Source organism: Cryptomeria japonica, chromosome 3, assembly GCF_030272615.1.
Source record: "Cryptomeria japonica chromosome 3, Sugi_1.0, whole genome shotgun sequence".
In the NCBI taxonomy this organism is placed as follows: Eukaryota; Viridiplantae; Streptophyta; class Pinopsida; order Cupressales; family Cupressaceae; genus Cryptomeria; species Cryptomeria japonica.
Window position 1 is genome coordinate 736,438,998 of NC_081407.1, and position 18,115 is coordinate 736,457,112.

General features: G+C 36.1%; 1 protein-coding gene across 3 annotated transcripts in view; it reads left to right on the forward strand.

The window, feature by feature from the left end:
- LOC131074913 (uncharacterized) overlaps window positions 1–18,115 on the forward strand; it is a 305,681-nt gene that overhangs the window by 261,820 nt on the left and 25,746 nt on the right. For all 3 annotated transcript variants that reach the window (XM_059218550.1, XM_059218551.1, XM_059218552.1), the window contains 4 exons: window positions 3,560–3,706; window positions 6,864–6,968; window positions 7,064–7,174; window positions 9,126–9,230. In XM_059218550.1, coding sequence (XP_059074533.1) covers window positions 3,560–3,706; window positions 6,864–6,968; window positions 7,064–7,174; window positions 9,126–9,230 — 468 coding nt within the window. The remainder of the gene's footprint in view (window positions 1–3,559; window positions 3,707–6,863; window positions 6,969–7,063; window positions 7,175–9,125; window positions 9,231–18,115) is intronic.

The following is an 18,115-nucleotide window of genomic DNA, read 5'->3' on the forward strand; positions in this document are numbered from 1 at the left end:
TTACTAGTAAGACTTCACAAGTAAAATCACCAATCTAATCCCCAATCCTTCTCCAAATAAGAAGATCCGGGCAAATGAAAGAATACAGAACCAGTGTTTACCAGGCAGTAATAAACATTGACTTAGTCAATGATTTAATGGTGCTGCGTGTTTGCCTCACTGGGTAAACAGAAGGAATACAGAAGTAATGCAGAAATAAACAATGCAATAACAGCATGAATACAAGAATAAGCTTTCCATTAATAACTCAGAGTGTATACAATGTTCATAGCATTATCTGTCATAAACAAAACACCACTCAATACCCGCAGGTAGTACAATATATAACAGCCGAAGGGGTGCGACACAACAGTCGCGACTCCAACTACCTACCCATCGGCTAACTAACTACTAACAAATGACATTACTACCAAAACATTAGATATACATATTTCCCGACAACATCATCCCCCCCAAAAAAGAAGTCGTCTCCGACGACTAACAACAAAAATGGAGACAATGCAACCCATACAAAATATACATCCAAGACAAAACTAGGGAGAAAATTGGCTAGGGAGATAGTATCATTTGAGTAGCAGTTGGTGGAGGCTGAAACTGAAAAGCGTGTTTTGCAGACAAGTTTGGTTTAGGCACAGGAGGACTGTGATGTCAAAGGAAGCACTAATGGTGAAATCCGCACTTGAGCATCGAATGGTAGCAGAAAAGGGTTTTCAGGCGAGGACGCAGCAGGTGTATGAGTTCCACGCTCGTTCGCAGTTCCTACAGTTCTCTACCTTGGTTTTGTTTAATGTCATCTCTATTTTGTATTAAGTCGTCCGGAGACGACCGGGATGATGTTGCTGGGAATAATCATTATGTTATGTTGTCATATTATGTTTATGTTGTCGTCGGTAATAATGAGTTACGGCAGTCAGTTAGTTAGTCGTCCCGAAGGGCAGTTGGACGCGACGGTTGGTCACACCCCTTCAGGTATTATATATTGCATACCGTTCCTTCTTAGTATCATCATGATAGTCGTATCTGGGTTTAATGTTATAAGCACTTGATGTACATGGACTGTTGAATTAATACAGAGACTGGTTATTTAATATATTTCCATTATGTTCTGTGCATGTACTTTCTGCATTTAATCGTTTACCCGTATGTGGCAAACACTGCGATTAGGGTAATAATAAAGAAACAATTATCGTTGAGGAAAAGCAGCAAACATCACCATTGGATGTTCATGAGTAAAGAGGCACGATAACAAGATTAGACTAATAATGATTGCAATTTGAAGATAGACAATTATGTGTTAGGGAAGGGCATAAAGTACGATTTGTTAAGGCAACAAGTAGTTGGGAAAGCAGCTATTAAGTTTTAAAGAGGAGACACCACCTTTCATGAGGAAGGTCCACCTCAAACAACACCTCCTTTCAGCAATATAAGAAGGGAGGATGAGATGATGGAGGCGGGGGAATCATCAAGATAAATATGAGAACACCTATGCAGATATTCACATCACTCAGTAATAAATATAGTAACAAAGGCAGATTGAATCATCAAGGAATCAGCACTCAATCGGAAAACACATCATCAGTTCTCTTCAGTAAATCATTATCAGTCAGATCAGATCAGATCAGAACTGTTATCAAGTTACAGGCAGTAACATCTTGGTGGTATGCATGGGAATGTGTTTAATATGTATGCTTAATATATGAAGCCTGATAATGTTCTTATGCAGAATTTAATGGTAATATTAATAATTTAATATAGACTGCAATATGTATGGCAGTCATACTATATATATATATAGAGAGAGAGAGAGAGAGATCAGACAAATAACAATATTAGAATGTAAATCAGAAAGAACTCTTAAGTTAATAACAGTAAGAAGAATATGTTTATATATAATGCTTGTTACTACTGTCAGTATTTAAGAAGTTGGGGATTGAGTTGTTTCCAAAGAGGGGAAGTCTAAATCCAATCAATAGGATGATTCCTAATATAGGGTAAGGGCTTGGATCCGTAAACTTTGAGGGAGTCTATGGTATTCTGGTCTCTAAGCGCTTTGGTAACATAGACATCCTCTTCTTCCTTAGAACTGAACTAGTAACAAAGGTTGACACTTGCATTAAGAATTATGGATGATAAAATTAATTATTTAGTATGATAGAATTAATTATCTAGTATGGTAGATGAACAATTTATTTATTAATAATTGATAAATTAATTGAACTATGGAATATCACAGATTTGATTCATGTTAAGATAGATTTGTCTCCTAATCAATTTAGTTTAAGTCATAAGTATATTGAAATAGATTAATAATGGTTAAAACAGGCCTAAACCTAGTAGGGGACATTACAGGTTAGGCCTCATCACCTTTCTGAAACTTGCCATAAATATACTAAACTCCACAATTAATTTGCCATTTCTACTAAAGTGAATCCTGCAAATACACAGAGAAACAAACCCAACCAAAATTGGGGTTGCATAGCTGCTATATATACGAGTATTAGGGCAGGTAGCAACATGGTTAAGTTGAAGGTGGAGGAGCTGTTAGAGAGGCAAAGGGAGACATGCATATGGCTAGCAGAGAAGAATTTGGGGATTACTTTATCAATCCCCAATTATAGCTTACTTATGCCTTTGCCTTGAAACATCTACTGTTGCATGGATGGGAGGACAATATGCTTAGTGATGGAGGTCTTCTTTAAGATGAAAATGCCTTGTAAAATTCACAAGGTGGGCTTAGCAAGTAGTAGGATGTATAATCTACTAACATGTGCAGGGTCTGGTTAACTGTTAACATAAATCGTGAGAAGGATATTTATCATGGTAATCACAAAAAGCCTCTTTTGTGCATGCATAGTTGAATTATTTTATGGAGAATAGGATTTCTTTGCCATAATTACTTCTCAATGTAATCCAATTTAGCCTTCAAATTTCTTTTGGACATTCACTTGATTCACTTTTGAAGCCTTTTAAATATTTTTTATGATAGATTATATTCCACCACTTCTCGATACATTTGTTATTGATTGTTGCAGACAACCATGAGAACTTTCAAAATTCACTCAAGAGGACACTCTTTGTGTTCTGATTGGCATTTAGCTATTATTGGCATTAAAAATGAAAAGTGTCTTTCCACTGTCTAGACTCTAAACACAGTGTGAGCCTTATAATTGGATGAGTTTAAACAATTATTATTGTGTTAAAATTCTTTAATTAATAGCTTGGACTGTAAGACATTTAGAATGTAGATTTCATGGCATATAATAGAACAGTAAAACTGAATAATATTCAGACCTTGGAAAGTGGGTTGTCAAAGCTCTTGTTCTTGTAATATCTAGTGGAACCACCTTTCAACTTTTAGGGAATCTCTTTCATAAACATGATCTCATTTCTAAAACCATTGGCACTTCTTACTTTCACATACATCATTTTGGGGTATTATTTGACATTAAAATTAATGTTAATTATTAATGAACTTATTTAATTTGATTTTTGGAAATACAGTTTTAATCTTTGTAAGTTAAGATAAAAAAAACTTTCTAATTTCTTTGTACTCTTGCAGAGAGGTATTATGGCTCTTATGGATGTTGAGGGAGCTCCAATTTATTTTCGACAATTAACCTTAGCTCATCCACTAGCTAGTTGGGATGCTATTCAAGGCATGGTCGTAAGGCATTACAGTCGTCAACTATTACATGAAGTATACAAGGTAAGTTTCTCTTAATTCTATGTTGCAAGGAGCTCAAATATTCCATTACAAAGGTTCATGATGCTGAAAGTTGACCCATTTTTATATAGAATTTAAAGCATAGATCTGGAGCAGAACCTATACTAACAAGCCTTGTTTATTATTGCTGAAATGTTCCTTGGCAATATCCTTTCTATTCAAAATTCCAAATTGTCTTTCAAGCAAGAAATAGGTTTAAGGATTCCTCATTGTATTTTCTGAAACATCGGATGCAAAGAAAGCATAAGGACATTTGACATATCAACAAAATATTTATGTCGTCAAAATCTTCTTGAGGTGGAAAATTTCAACACAAAAAGATTGCAACTCCATTCCCCTTTGCAAATTCCTAAGTTCTACAGATGCGTACAGTGTTTTGTGCTATTTAAATTGTGGTAGATTTCTGTCCTCTTTACTGTCTTGCTCACTCCAACTATATCTCCTTTCTATTCAATAAAAGAGAAAATCTTATTCATTTGAAAAGAGGTAGTTACAAATAACCAATGGCACTACAACCAGCCATGGAGATATTTGCAAGTAGTACTATTAGCCATGGTTCGTAGACTCGCATTCAGAGATACTTGGCAAGCCCAAAATTTTTGAATCGGCAAAAACTCAGTAACCAGAGAGTACTAAAAATTAAAATTTCTTTAAAAAAACATATATTTTTCGCAAAATTCAATAGCCAAAAAATATGTGGAAAACACGTTTTAACAAACGTTTTACCCACGTTGGCATTTTTATCTATGTTTATCTTGTGTCAATAAAAACTTGCGAGCTAAACTTGTAAAAACTCGCAGAGCAAAAAAGAGAGTACTCGGCAACTCTGAGAGTACTCACAGAGTTTGCCACATAGCATTATTACAAGTTACAACATACAATGGCCTCCAAATAAATGGCCACACCCAATAAACTATAATAACAGACAGCAATAAGATTAGAAGAACTATGAAGGGAAGAGATCACAAATTCATAATAGTAAAATCTCCAATTTTTGTTACATAGTGTTTGCTTGGAACTCCTTCAGATAGTAATGTTGAAGAAAAGAGCTCCCCCTATCTTGCTTGTAATCTTACAGCACTAAACTAATGGGGTCTCTCACCTCAACCTTGGGTGTCATCCTCTCAATACATGTTGAAGGGGCACTCTATGAGTCTATAGCCTACCATTAGCATCTGCTGAAGCTATTGGAGAAGAAAAACTTGGGGTTGAGGTACTACCTTATTGCATGAATGGGGTGGTGGAGTTGATTGTTCCACCTCCAATCAAGGATCTCCCAAGTGGGATTCAGCTGTCCACATCCCCCCATAATAGTTTCAGATGGCTTCTTTGACCCCATCTGTGGTCTCATAAATGTATTCCATTGGGTTTTGCTCCTTATCCACCAAGTGCAAAACTCTCACCAAAGACTGCAACTTGTACAAAGTACAAACAAATTAAAGTTACAAACTTGCACATGACAATTAAAGTAAGTACTTGTAAAATTTGAAAAGAAAGGATTCACTTTTGAATTTAAATTGTTCAAAGTTACTTTGACATCCTCTGCAACTCTCTTCACAAAGGCATCATCAAAAACCATCTTTGTAGTCCTCTCTTCATCAACACTCTTTGAATTTGTTGAATCTATCCATGCTTGACTGCAACCATTTGCTTGAAGGTCATCAATGAACCACAAATGCTTTGCAATGTTTGATAGTGAGTTGCAAACCTTGTGCACCCAGTTGCACAAGCTCTTTTCCCTTGTCGTGATCTGTCATCAAGTGGAGAAACCAAGGATGTTTGTAAATATGTTTGGTGATGCTCCTTTCATCTTCCATATTTGGTTTAACCCAATCAATTTTACCTATGCCCCATAGAAGAAGGTCAAGGCAATGAGCTATACAAGGGGTCCAAAGGAGTGATGAATGCCTTTCCTAAAGAATTTTCCAAGTTGCCACCTATGGTGTTGCATTGTTAGTGACAACTCGAAAAGCGTTCTGCTTGCCCACCTCTGACAATCTCCTCCAATATTAGGCTAAAAGATTTTACATTCTTTATTTTGCTAGAGGAATCAACTGACTTTAAGAAAACCAATTCATTTTTTGAATCCACCAAAAATTAATCAGAGTGTGGTTCCTTCCATTTGCCTACCCATCTAAAAGAATGATGCATTTGAACTTTTGTCAGCATTTCTTTTCATCTTCTGAAATTTCCTTTGCATTTGCAACATCTTGGAGCAACCTCCCACTGAACTCTTTGGGAAAGGCCACCTTGTACCCTTTTCCTACAATTGTCAATGTTATCACTAAATACTCTTAGTAAAAGGTCTTCATCGCTTTGAAGGGAAGGTTAATGTAATACAAAAAAAAATGACATGCCTTATCTGGTTTATGGTACAATGAAGTTTGTGCTCTAGGTACATTCTAAATAAAAATTTGGCCTTTACTTGAATTAGATGAGGTTCATGTGTCTCATACGCATTGACCACAACTAGAGCCCACAATCTCTGCCCTATATACTTTGGTTTCCATTTCTTTTTTTGTAAAGTCGATAAAATGCAATCTATTTCATCTGTATCTGTTGTTCTACTCCGATCTTGTTCAGCATTGTGTTAACTTGGAGTTATATGGCTTTCTTCATATTAATGAAAGTTTTTTCAATTCTTATTCATCATTTCTGTGTTAGGTTCCTTCCCTGTGTGAAACATCTAGGTTCCAACAATTTAAGTGTTCTGTCCATTGGATGTCACTTGAAATTTGTATCAACAGACTTTTATAGGACATAGACAAAACCAACAAGAATTGCATGAGATATCGTACATCTACAATTTTTGTATGGATAACATTCTTTGTAGATTATTTATTAATGTAATATATAAATATAGTAATGAAATCCCTATTGAAGTGTATCAACCAAAAGTATTGTGTGTTAATGTTACCCGTGCTTGGGCATGCCTTCACCACTGCTTTAATATAGCTTTTAGTAAATTAGAGTTCCATTTGTCACATATTGATAGAATTTTCTTGAGTTTTTAGTAACGAATCAAAGGACAAAAGATGTACATCGGTTTATACTATTTGTGAATGAGCTCTGTGATCTGTACCTTGACTAGAGGAAAAGGGTGAACAGCTGTTGTTGACAATTTTCAAATCGTTTGCAGGTACTTGGTTCAGTAGGTGTCTTTGGTAATCCAATGGGGTTTGCAAGGAGCCTTGGATTTGGTATTAGAGATTTTATATCCGTGCCTGCAAAAAGCATTGTTCAGGTTACCAAATTCTCAACAAACTTTTTTGATAATATCTCTTTTTATGATAGGGGCTTTGTTTTCACTATGATTCTTAAGGTTTTAATCTTTTACAGAATCCAACTGGGCTTGTTACAAGCATGGCTGAAGGGACCAAGAGTCTCCTCAATAACACAGTTTTTGCAGTAAGCAATGCTGCCACTCAATTCAGTAAGGCGGCTCGTAAGGTGCTTTTCAACCTTGTGTATTACAGTATAGCTAAAGAAATTATAGCACATTTTTTATGTGGAATAAACTGTCACACCTTTTTTCTTTTAGTATAGAAATGTCTGATATGAACTTGTTATACTTGTTTGGAGTGAGGATCTAAGTGCATATGTGATCCAACAACATATTCTTTGAGAATTATGACCCTTTTAAAAGTTTTGAATGGCAATTGATCAGTAAGGCCCAACAATAATAACTAGAAAATCCCAAGGAAAGGGGAAAAGTCAGGAATTTTTTTAACTCTTTTTCCTTCCCCAGAAAATCAATTTATGAAATAGTTAATTACAAAAATTGGGATAGTGTCAAAATTACAAGTAATTATACCTGATTATGGGTTTAGTGGGAATGAGATGATAAGTTTTAAGGATGTGTGGAAGGACCATCATAGAAATTATTCTAAGCTCAATTGAATGGAGCTATGAAAGGAAATCACAGGATTGGCAAAGAGGAATCTTTAGAGATGGTACTGGACACCCTTTCTTAATGGTTCCAGTTGACTAGGACTAAATACAAATAATAAGGAAGACGTAATGGCTTACATAGAAGGAAAAGACTAGCTAAGTAAAAGGGATTGTAAAGACAATAAAGATAATCTCATAAGACCACAAAAGTAGCAGAGCTTTCTGTTCATAAAAATTGTAAGAGACATGATCAAAAGAGGAAAGGCATCTATGCATTAAAGCTGCCTTTATGTGCACACCCTTCTTATGATTGAATCAAATATAGGAAAATGGTAAAAAAATAAGGGGTGTGATTAAAGAACATATTTTTGCCAACTCTCCAGGATCAAGAGGATGGTTGGAGTTGAATAGAGATTGGCATATGGCTGGAAAAGTAAATGCTTAAATTTGATGCTTGAAATTCATGTCATATTTTTGTTTTCACATTATTAAATTAATACCAAACAGGAGTTAAACAACAATTTTTCCAGGTTTAGGCTCTTTAACTTTAGGAACTTTTAGCAAAACAAAAAATGCAATTAATTAGAAAATTAATCAATTAATTGGAGTTTATGGTAACACTATAATGATTATATAATAGAACAAATATGAATTTTAATGTCTATAAACATGTGTGGATCCAAAGACATCTTTATATAGAAATGGTATGTGTGTTTTTCCAGGATGTTTCGTAGGTCCCAACCTTGTTTCCTTTTGCAGTTATAGAGAATGGATTCCTTCAACATCATGCCTCCATCAACCCTCCAACCCCCAAGAAGTTTAAAAGAGTTTTCTTTTTAAATGCAGAAAACTAGAGTCACAAACAAAAACCTAGGTTTCAAATACACAGGCATACAAATTTCTAAGTATAAACTTTCCGATGTGAATCCTCAATTTAATGCATGCATTTGTTATTTTGTAATCAAATATTGGTTATTACCATTTTTTATCATGACATCTGCTCAATTTGAGTGTAATGCATATTAACATATAGTGTGAATATTCTCTTTGACCTCTTTCTTTTATGCCCTTCAGAATTATGTTTATCTAGATGGCTACCTGTCTATACTCTGTTTGCAATCACATTGCTTATCAACACTGTTATAACTGTCTTGCCCTTTTGACTCTTGAGGAATTAACTTTTTTATATGATATACAAGTTTTGTACTGGCAAGGTTATAGGATCGAACAGGTTAACTTAGTTTATAAGAATGCATTAGATAATTTATAACTGTCTTGCCCTTTTGAGGAACTATCTTTTTTTTTATATGATAATAAGTTTTATGCTGGCAAGGCTATAGGGCCAAATAGGTAACTTAGCTCATAAGAATGCTCTTGATATTGTACCTTTTTGAGGCTACTAGTGTTATGATAAACTGACACAGGTATTGACATTCAAATAATCCAAGACATTTTTGGTCCATCATTTTTTTACTATTTTTTCAAGCTGATTATGAAGTTGCATATGCAGGGAGTTGCTGCTTTTGCATTTGATGAAGAGTTTGTGGAAGAAATGGAAAGACGTCAACAAGGTCAAGGCTATCACAACCAAGGGGTGCTGAATGAGTTTTTAGAGGTGTGTTCACTGTTGTTTTTACTGCCTTGTTTAACTTCTCAAATACAAAACTATTTATTGACGAAAGTAATGCTTATAAGAGATTCCCTCAAAATTCTTGTAAACAAGTAGAACAATGCTCAATTGACTAATCAACTAACCTAGATAAATATCTTATAGACATTATTTATATATCAAAAATGGAAAAGGCTTTGTTGATTTTATGGTAGTGCTCGTTAACCACAGGCAAACATCAGATCTGTTGCCTTCCCAACCATAGACGATAAGCTCTTATCGTCACCCCCGAGCACAGTACATGTCCTTCATGTTCTTGAATTCATGTCATTGATGCAATCATGACCTTGCATATATATGAATCAATACTTCCTAATAGACCTCAAGTCGGCCATATACTTTTGGCACCAAGGATAGGGTCAGACCTATGTATTACAAGTTACATATGAGTCTCCCTTAGTTGCAAGTTACTTTTAACTAAATCACAAGTTACACACAAGTGGTTTGCCTAAATAGGGCCTGCCCCAAATTAGACTCATACAACTGAGATATCCAAATGCCAAGGCCGACAGGCCACTTGGCATTTTGTGCACAAGGTCAGCCCTAGAAGGGATCCAACCTAGCTACACAACAACACTCCCTCTTAGCTAGGGAGGTTTCCTTCTGAATAACCAAGTCACATAGTGACTACCACCATGGCTACTCCCATGAATAATACGTTCACCATAGCTACTCCCAGAGGGTGAACAAGCACATCAGGGAATTTCTTCCATGATACCCACCATACCTACTCGCAGAATGTGGGCTCACCATGCCTACTCGCAGAGGGTGGAACGAGGGCTCTAACCTCATACTTCTCCCAGAGAAGAATGCATCTCCACCATGCCTACTCGCAGAGGGTGGAACGAGGGATTTCACCTCAAACTTCTCCCATAGAAGAATGCATTAACAAGGGATTGCACCTCGAACTTCTCCCTCACAGAGAAGAACTCATTAACAAGGGATTGCACCTCGAACTTCTCCCTCACAGAGAAGAACTCACTAACAAAACTTCATGATGACGTGGCTCCCTCGGAAGCTGAAATGACAAGCTCCCTCTGAAGCTGAAATGTCAAGCTCCCTCTGGAGCTGAAATGTCATGCTTCCTCTGAAGCTGAAGTTTCAAGCTCCCTCTGGATCCATTTGAATACTAGCTGGCTTATTCTGCATTGCAAATGTGGCCATGATCCAGTTCAATCTTCTCTAGCAATCTCTGATTCGTCCTTTGCGAAGGGCATACAAAGTTGACCAAATGCAGAGTCCTGGGATGATGTGGCTGGCCGTATGTCAGGAGGTGGCCACCAGCTTGGCAAACGGGGCACTAAGGCTTCCTTCTCACACTCCCACGCTTCTCTTTGTGCCTCAGCAGCTCCTTTTCGCTGTGACTCCTAATCGCTGGTCGCCAAAGGACTTTACCCTTTATCGTAAGAAGAGAGTTTACCCCAGCCCCTGTGCGGTGCCTACTCACCACAACTTCCTTTCCAGTGAGGCTCCTATCTCTTCGCCATACCCAAGACCCGTCGGCTCTCCATTCCCTAATCCATGCCCTAGTGAATTTGTAAACCACGGCAGCAAACACTAAAAAAGAAGAGCGCGGACAAAGAATTGAATAGTGGAGTAGCACACAACAATTGCAAAACCTTGATCACTTACGATTACGATTTTTCGCAAATCTTTCCAGAATTCCGATATTGAGCCTTTGAGTATTAAAACGGCGGCTCCTGAAGTTTTCTCCACTTTTTACTGCCTCTGTTGCTCCCTGCCTCATTCTTTTCATTTCAAATGTAATAATTTCTATTCTGTCATCTGACCGGGATGGGGGTCGACTTGGAACGGGGAATCCTCCTTGCTGATGGCATTGCCTTTTATGTTGTCTAACAGCGGAGGTAAGGAATACAGGAGGAGGAGATGCGCCTTGCATAAGAACTCGAACTGATGCCATAGTAAAAATACATAGTCAAGACAGAAACAGAATTAATCTCCTGTGCCCCTTCTTATCTGGCTGGAGACTATTCGATTCTTCTCCTTAATTTAGATCGCACTTCATTGTCACCTGATTTGTTTAGACACCTGACCGACACCACTGTGAAGGGCGGAGGTCAACAAGTGTAATCACTGCATTATCCTCTGTAGTCGCCTTTCGATCTGGAAGAGATCTTAAATCTGCAATTCCTTCTAATTGAATTTCCCTTGAAAGCATAGGATCTACCTTCAAGCGGTTAGGCTCTATAGAAGGAACCCGCTCTGATACCATGTTGATTTTATGGTAGTGCTTGTTAACCACAGGCAAACATCAGATCTGTTGCCTTCCCAACCATAGACGATAAGCTCTTATTGTCACCCCCGAGCACACTACATGTCCTTCATGTTCTTGAATTCATGTCATTGATGCAATCATGACCTTGCATATAAATAAATCAATACTTCCTAATAGACCTCAAGTCGGCCATATACTTTTGGCGCCAAGGATAGGGTCAAACCTATATAATACAAGTTACATATGAGTCTCCCTTAGTTGCAAGTTACTTTTAACTTAATCACAAGTTACACACAAGTGGTTCGCCTAAATAGTATTAGAATATCTAATTATATTTTAGTCACCTATATTTAGTTCCTTGTTTGATGGTCATTTATCTTTTTAGTTAATTAGCTTTTAAGCTTTATTTAGCATTTAGCTTTTTCTTTTTAGTTAATTAGCTTTTAAGCTTTATTTAGCGTTTAGCTTTTTAGTAGTTCACTTTAAACAACTTGTTCTTAATTCAAAACGTCGTCCTTGTAATCTCTTTAAATATGCTTGTATATTGTTGAATAGACTATTGAATCATTCATTCAATTTATTTTTCATGGTATTAGAGCGGGTCGATGGGATTCTTTAAAGTTTGGCGAATTTTTTAATAAAAATTAATGGCCTTCTTTCTAGAATATTTTCCAAAAATTTTTTAATTGTTTTTTAATAAAAAAACGATTTTTCTTTTTTGAAAGTTTTTTGATGGTTTCAAGGGTTTCTGGTTCGTGGGCGAGTTTCTTTGTGCTAGGCAGCAGTTCATATTTTTTTTAGGGTTCTGGAGATTTTCGGGCTTGCAACCAGGAGGTTTTTTTTTTGCAGATTGAAAATTTTCCTAGGGTTTTGACCCTTCAATTCAAGTCGAAACTTTATTTTGGTTGCAGATTCGTGGTGGGTTTTTCGAGACCTCAATTGGGTCGTCATCAGATTTTTTTGGGTGCATTGTTTTTCATGCCTCAATTTTTGAGCTATTAGAACTGCATTCTGATTTCAAATTCTTGGTGGGTTTTTCAAATGATTTTCTGAACTGGTCTCAAAGTTTCCTGGGTGCCTCATTTTCCGTGCCTTGAATTTTGTGCCATCGAATTTGTCTTGGAATTTAAAAACAGTCGGCGATTTCTGCTAATTCTGTGGATGTCGAGAATTTTGGTGTCTTCTGGGCAGTATTTATTTTGTACATCCGACCTAGGGTTTCTGCCCTTACTTTTTTTGCATTTTTTTGGAAAAAAAAATCGTCAATATTTTTCTGGTTTTTTTACAAAAAAAATAAAAATTCTAATTATTTTCAGGAAAAATTTTAGGTTTTAAGTTTTCAGAAAATTTTAATTTCTGGATTTCTTCCAAACCTCGAAATTTGCATCTTGGAATTCGTGCCAGAATTCTCCTTCAAAGGTTTCAGATTTTTCAGCAGCTGCTTTTATTTTGATTTTTTTTTTAAAACCAAATTCTTCTGTCTCTTGCTTTCACTCGGTTGACCTCGATCAACCTCGGTTTCCATGATGGTATCTTTGACCAACATCATGTTGGAACACGGACAAAAGTTCAACAGCTGCCACAACACTTGGAAACAATGCATGTTCACGATATCTGAATATCGTTCCCTTGATCAAATTGATTTAGGCCAGACCGCGTCCTACAGGTCCCAGGGTTTTCACATTTTTTTTCCTCAAATTGTTCACAGGGTTTAGAATTTTTTCCTTAAAATTTATTATCTGTAATTTGCAAAGCTTGTGTGGGTTTTCTAATTTTTCGCCATAAAAAATCATGGGAGGGTTTTGCTTGGTTTTTTTCTCAAAATTCAGGGTTTTACCACGTGATGTTGTCTGGTGTTTTCCTGCATGATGTCTGATGTTTTACCGTGTGATGTTTGGTGTCTTACCACGTGGTGTTTTGGGTCTTGCCATGTGAAGTTTCAAGGTTTTGTTCGATTTTTTCCACAAAAATCGTTTCAAGGGTTTTTACCCTTTTTGTCCACAAAAATGATGATTTGTATCTTTATTTTGGAGGGTTTGCCGATTTTTCCTCAAAATCATGGTTTCAGGTTTCAGTTTGGTTACCCAACGTCAGGTTGGATGGATCTGGCATTTCTTGATCATTAACACTTAAGATCCAGGGAAGGTCTCCACCGCAATAGAGTGTTCTTTTCATTTGTGATCAAAAGACCTGCAGTGTCTTCTGTAGGGTAGTTAGTAGATAGAATGACCATTAAGGGAGGGTATTAGAATATTTAATTATATTTTAGTCACCTATATTTAGTTCCTTGTTTAATGGTCATTTAGCTTTTTAGTTAATTAGCTTTTAAGCTTTATTTAGCATTTAGCTTTTTCTTTTTAGTTAATTAGCTTTTAAGTTTTATTTAGCGTTTAGCTTTTTAGTAGTTCACTTTAAACGACTTGTTCTTAATTTAGAACGTCGTCCTTGTAATCTCTTTATATGCGCTTGTATATTGTTGAATAGATTATCCGATTATTGAATCATTCATTCAATTTATTTTTCAAATAGGGCCTGCCCCCAAATTAGACTCATACAACTGAGATATCCAAATGCCAAGGCCGACAGGCCACTTGGCATTTTGTGCACTAGGTCGACCCTAGAAGGGATCCGACCTAGCTACACAACAATAGGCTTGAGGCTGAAAATATCTGTTTAATTTTGCTATCATGATAGATATCTCTGATAATAAAAGGAGCCTACATACAAAGTAAATAAGGAAAATGGCTAACAGCTACATTATTTATTGATTCAAAAACAAAGATTACACATGGGGTACTCATGAATCAATGCCATCCACCTCCCATAAAAACTAACTCAAAAGGCTACAATAAGGTATTTAACTTATGCCTAACTACCCAAGCAACTAGTTGCCTAATTACTTTGCTTAGAAAGTGATTTAGGCTTCCTTTCCAGATGATTCATTATGATCATCATTCCACATTAGAATATCATGTGTGTTTTTATGATCCTTTCTCTTCAGATCTAGGACATTGATAACCACTTCTTAATGTGGTGAAAAGTATATGACTAGCTTCCTTTTATTATAATTTGGTAAAATTCTCCCAAGGAGACATCGGATCTAAGTCCATCAATATTTGTATATTTTTTTTCATGAGAGCCTTCAATTTATGATAATTAAGTTTGCACTTTGTTCCTTTTTTTGTAACAACATCATTATTGTCTTCTAGAAACATAAATTATTTTAAAAAATCATGTTTATTTCCAAATTTGTTTTACAGATATTCCAGGATATTGAATCGTGTGCACATTAACAAATGTTGTTATTAATCCTTGATGAGGTGCAATCACCTTAATTACTATTAGTTAGAGGAAAAGTGTAATGTCCCCATTCGATTATTAAAGCAAATCATCCAAGGAAAATTCCATCGACCAAAAGTATAGCAATTTAAGGATATTTCATATGTTAAAGTAGTTAAGAATAAGTTATCTAAAACTATCACCGCCCAAGGAGAAGGGAATTGGTTTGACCAAGAAGCTAATTAATCAATAATATTGTTAGTAAGCGGTTCATTACAAAGAAAGGGATCCGATTAGGTGAGGGTACATGACTAATGAAGGAAACCGATCATTATGTAGTGGTGTGACCTTTGAAGGAATTCATCCAAAAGATATGAAAGGGTGGATGATAGGAACCATGGAAGCACATGAAAGATTTGTTAATTTGCATATTAGAACTCAGATCAGAAAGTGCTCTCTGGAGCCTTCAACCAGCCAAGTAAGGATGGTATATGATTCACCAATTGCAAGGCTAAGGATGCACAAGCATAAAGATAATTATCAGGAAAAGTGTCAAGTAAAAACCGTGTGATTATAAGGCTTTAATTCAGGAAAGGCGATCAGATAGAAGCATCTTGTCTCTTTCATATACAATCAGCATCGGACATACTTAAACGCACAATTATAAGGATATAATTCAGAGACAGTGATTACACATTGGCTCTGTTCTTTCATATATAATAGAAGATCCACTAGTTCATATATGAGTACATATATCTGCAGATCCCTCACATCTATTCAGTTATTTTTGCATTAAGAGAGGTGCTATTCGTGGAATTTGAAGATATATCAGACTAAATACTCTTGGTATACTTCCATCCTCAAATCAGTTTTCATATTACTTGGAGCAGAATTCCAGAATTTATATCATATTTTGTCATCTCAACTATAAGGATAGTTGGCATCATTATTGATTAAATTTGTTTTCTTGTATTTCCACGATAGTAATGTGAAAAAGCCTCTTTGGCCCTATCCATGGCCTCATAAATGAAACCCATTGGCATGCCCTCTCCATCCACCATACGAAGAACCCTTACCAAAGGTTCTGTCACCTAAAGAAATAAAAACAAATTTTAAATTAGTACAAAATTAACCCCTAAACAATCAAATCAGCAAATAGATTATCTTGTATAAAGTTTACTTTTGTGTTTGTTACTTACCGCAGTCAAATCCTCTCCACTTTTGTTGAACCCTTCATCAAAAACAATGCTTACAATCTTCTCTGCTTCAGATTTTCTGGTGTATGGAGACCCCAACCAAGCATTAGACACAAACATCTGCTTAAGATGAGGAATGGCACTAAGAATGCTCTGCAAAGTGATGAAGTGGCTAGCAAATCGTGTCACTCCAGGTCGCACAAGATCCTTGCCATTTGTGTGTGTCCTCATCAAAGCAAGCACCCAAGTATGGTTGTAGATGAATTTGGTGACACTTCTTGCATCTTCAACCACCTTCTTCACCCGTGTAATCTTCCCATTGTCCTCTAGCATCAAGTCCAAGCAATGTTCAGCACAAGGACTCCATGTAATCTTAGGATGCCTCTCCATAAGCATTCTACATGCGGATACATATGCAGCTGCGTGGTCCATGATAATTTGGACAACATTTTCAACTCCAACTTCCTGAACCACCCCATCCAATAGATTACACAAAGTCTCTACATTTTTTATTTCAGTTGAGGCATCAACAGACTTTAGGAATACCATTGCACCATTTGAAGCCACCAAGAAGTTGAGAAGAGTCCTATTTTGTCCATCTGTCCATCCATCGGATAAAATGTTTTCTCTTCTAATACCTTTTCTGATCATCAACCATAGCTTGTGTATTTATTACAGCTTGCTTTAGCAATGGCCCACTGAAGTCATAACCTGTGTAATGTCCCCAACTAGGGATTACCTAAATTTTGTCGTAAATTAGTAATTCCGTATTATAGTTTATCATTTTTTTCAAATTATGAGAGTGACTTAATCTATTCATTCAATAAACTTACAAATTGATGAATAAATGCATGGATTAATAGCACATATATTGTAAAGAATGATAAACATGCCTTTCTACCTATAACCAATCATAGTTTAGTTTGGTAGGAAAACCTTGAGAGTGTGCCTGTAAACTGCTCAACCCAACTAAGCCCAAGAGCGCGCAGCGTCCCACTATGACAACTCACCTCTTGGCCCACAAGAGGCAGGAACGTCCCACTATGACAATTCCATCCCTTGGGGTGGCCTACTTAGCCTGGGAGAACCGGTAAACTGCAATTCCCTAACATACTTCCTCCATTCATTCCTTTGATTGATTATGAGATAAGACACGCATATATAAATAATCTATGAAAATATAATCAAGTATATATATATATCAAGCCAATATAAATCTTACTAACATCATTATGATATATAAATCTATTATCCTTATCTAATTTGAATATATATATAAAATTATATTACCAATATATTTGGTAATTACCTACTATATAAATTATTAACACCACTTCTACCTTTTGTGGCTGTAAAAGCAGACAGATCTAACATGCAGCAGATCTGGTCTGCCACAGTAATGAAATTAAATATGACTGTCATCATATTACAGTCTATATTAATATTATTATTAAATTCTGCATAATAACATTATCAGGCTTCATATATTAAGCATATGTATTAAGCACATCCCCTATGCATACCAGTATACCACAATATTTACTATGTCCAGATAAGGCTGTATTCTGAATTGCAGATCTATTCACTCAATTCTGACTTGTCTTTATCTTCCTTGATTGTCTTGCCTTTCCTTTCCCCCTTCTTCATTGCCAATCTACATTATATATCTCTTCATTGGTACTGAATAGTCATGTCTTTCCTATAACCACGTCTCCCTTCTAAAAAGAGGTGTCTTTTTTATTGTGACTGTTGCCTCTTGCTGATTAAACTGCTGAGTGTTATCTTAATGAAACTATTCCCTAACACCTGTGCCTCTTTACTAATGACCTGCTACTGTTTTGGTGTAATCGCACTCTATCAAAAATTAATAGCTCATTTAGTAATAACATAATCCTTTTCCCTTTTGTATACGCATGTAATGTCCCCTCTTTATAACAGAGGAGTTTGATCCTTTTAATGCCATCGCACCGCTTGAGAATCGCACCCCTTTTTGATAGCAACCGATTGTTCATTATTTACGGTTTCTTAATATACCCGATGTCTAACAAACTAATCTTCTTTTCTGATCGCTGCATCTTTTAGTTTGTTTAATATAAACAAGTTATATTGCCTTTGCTGTT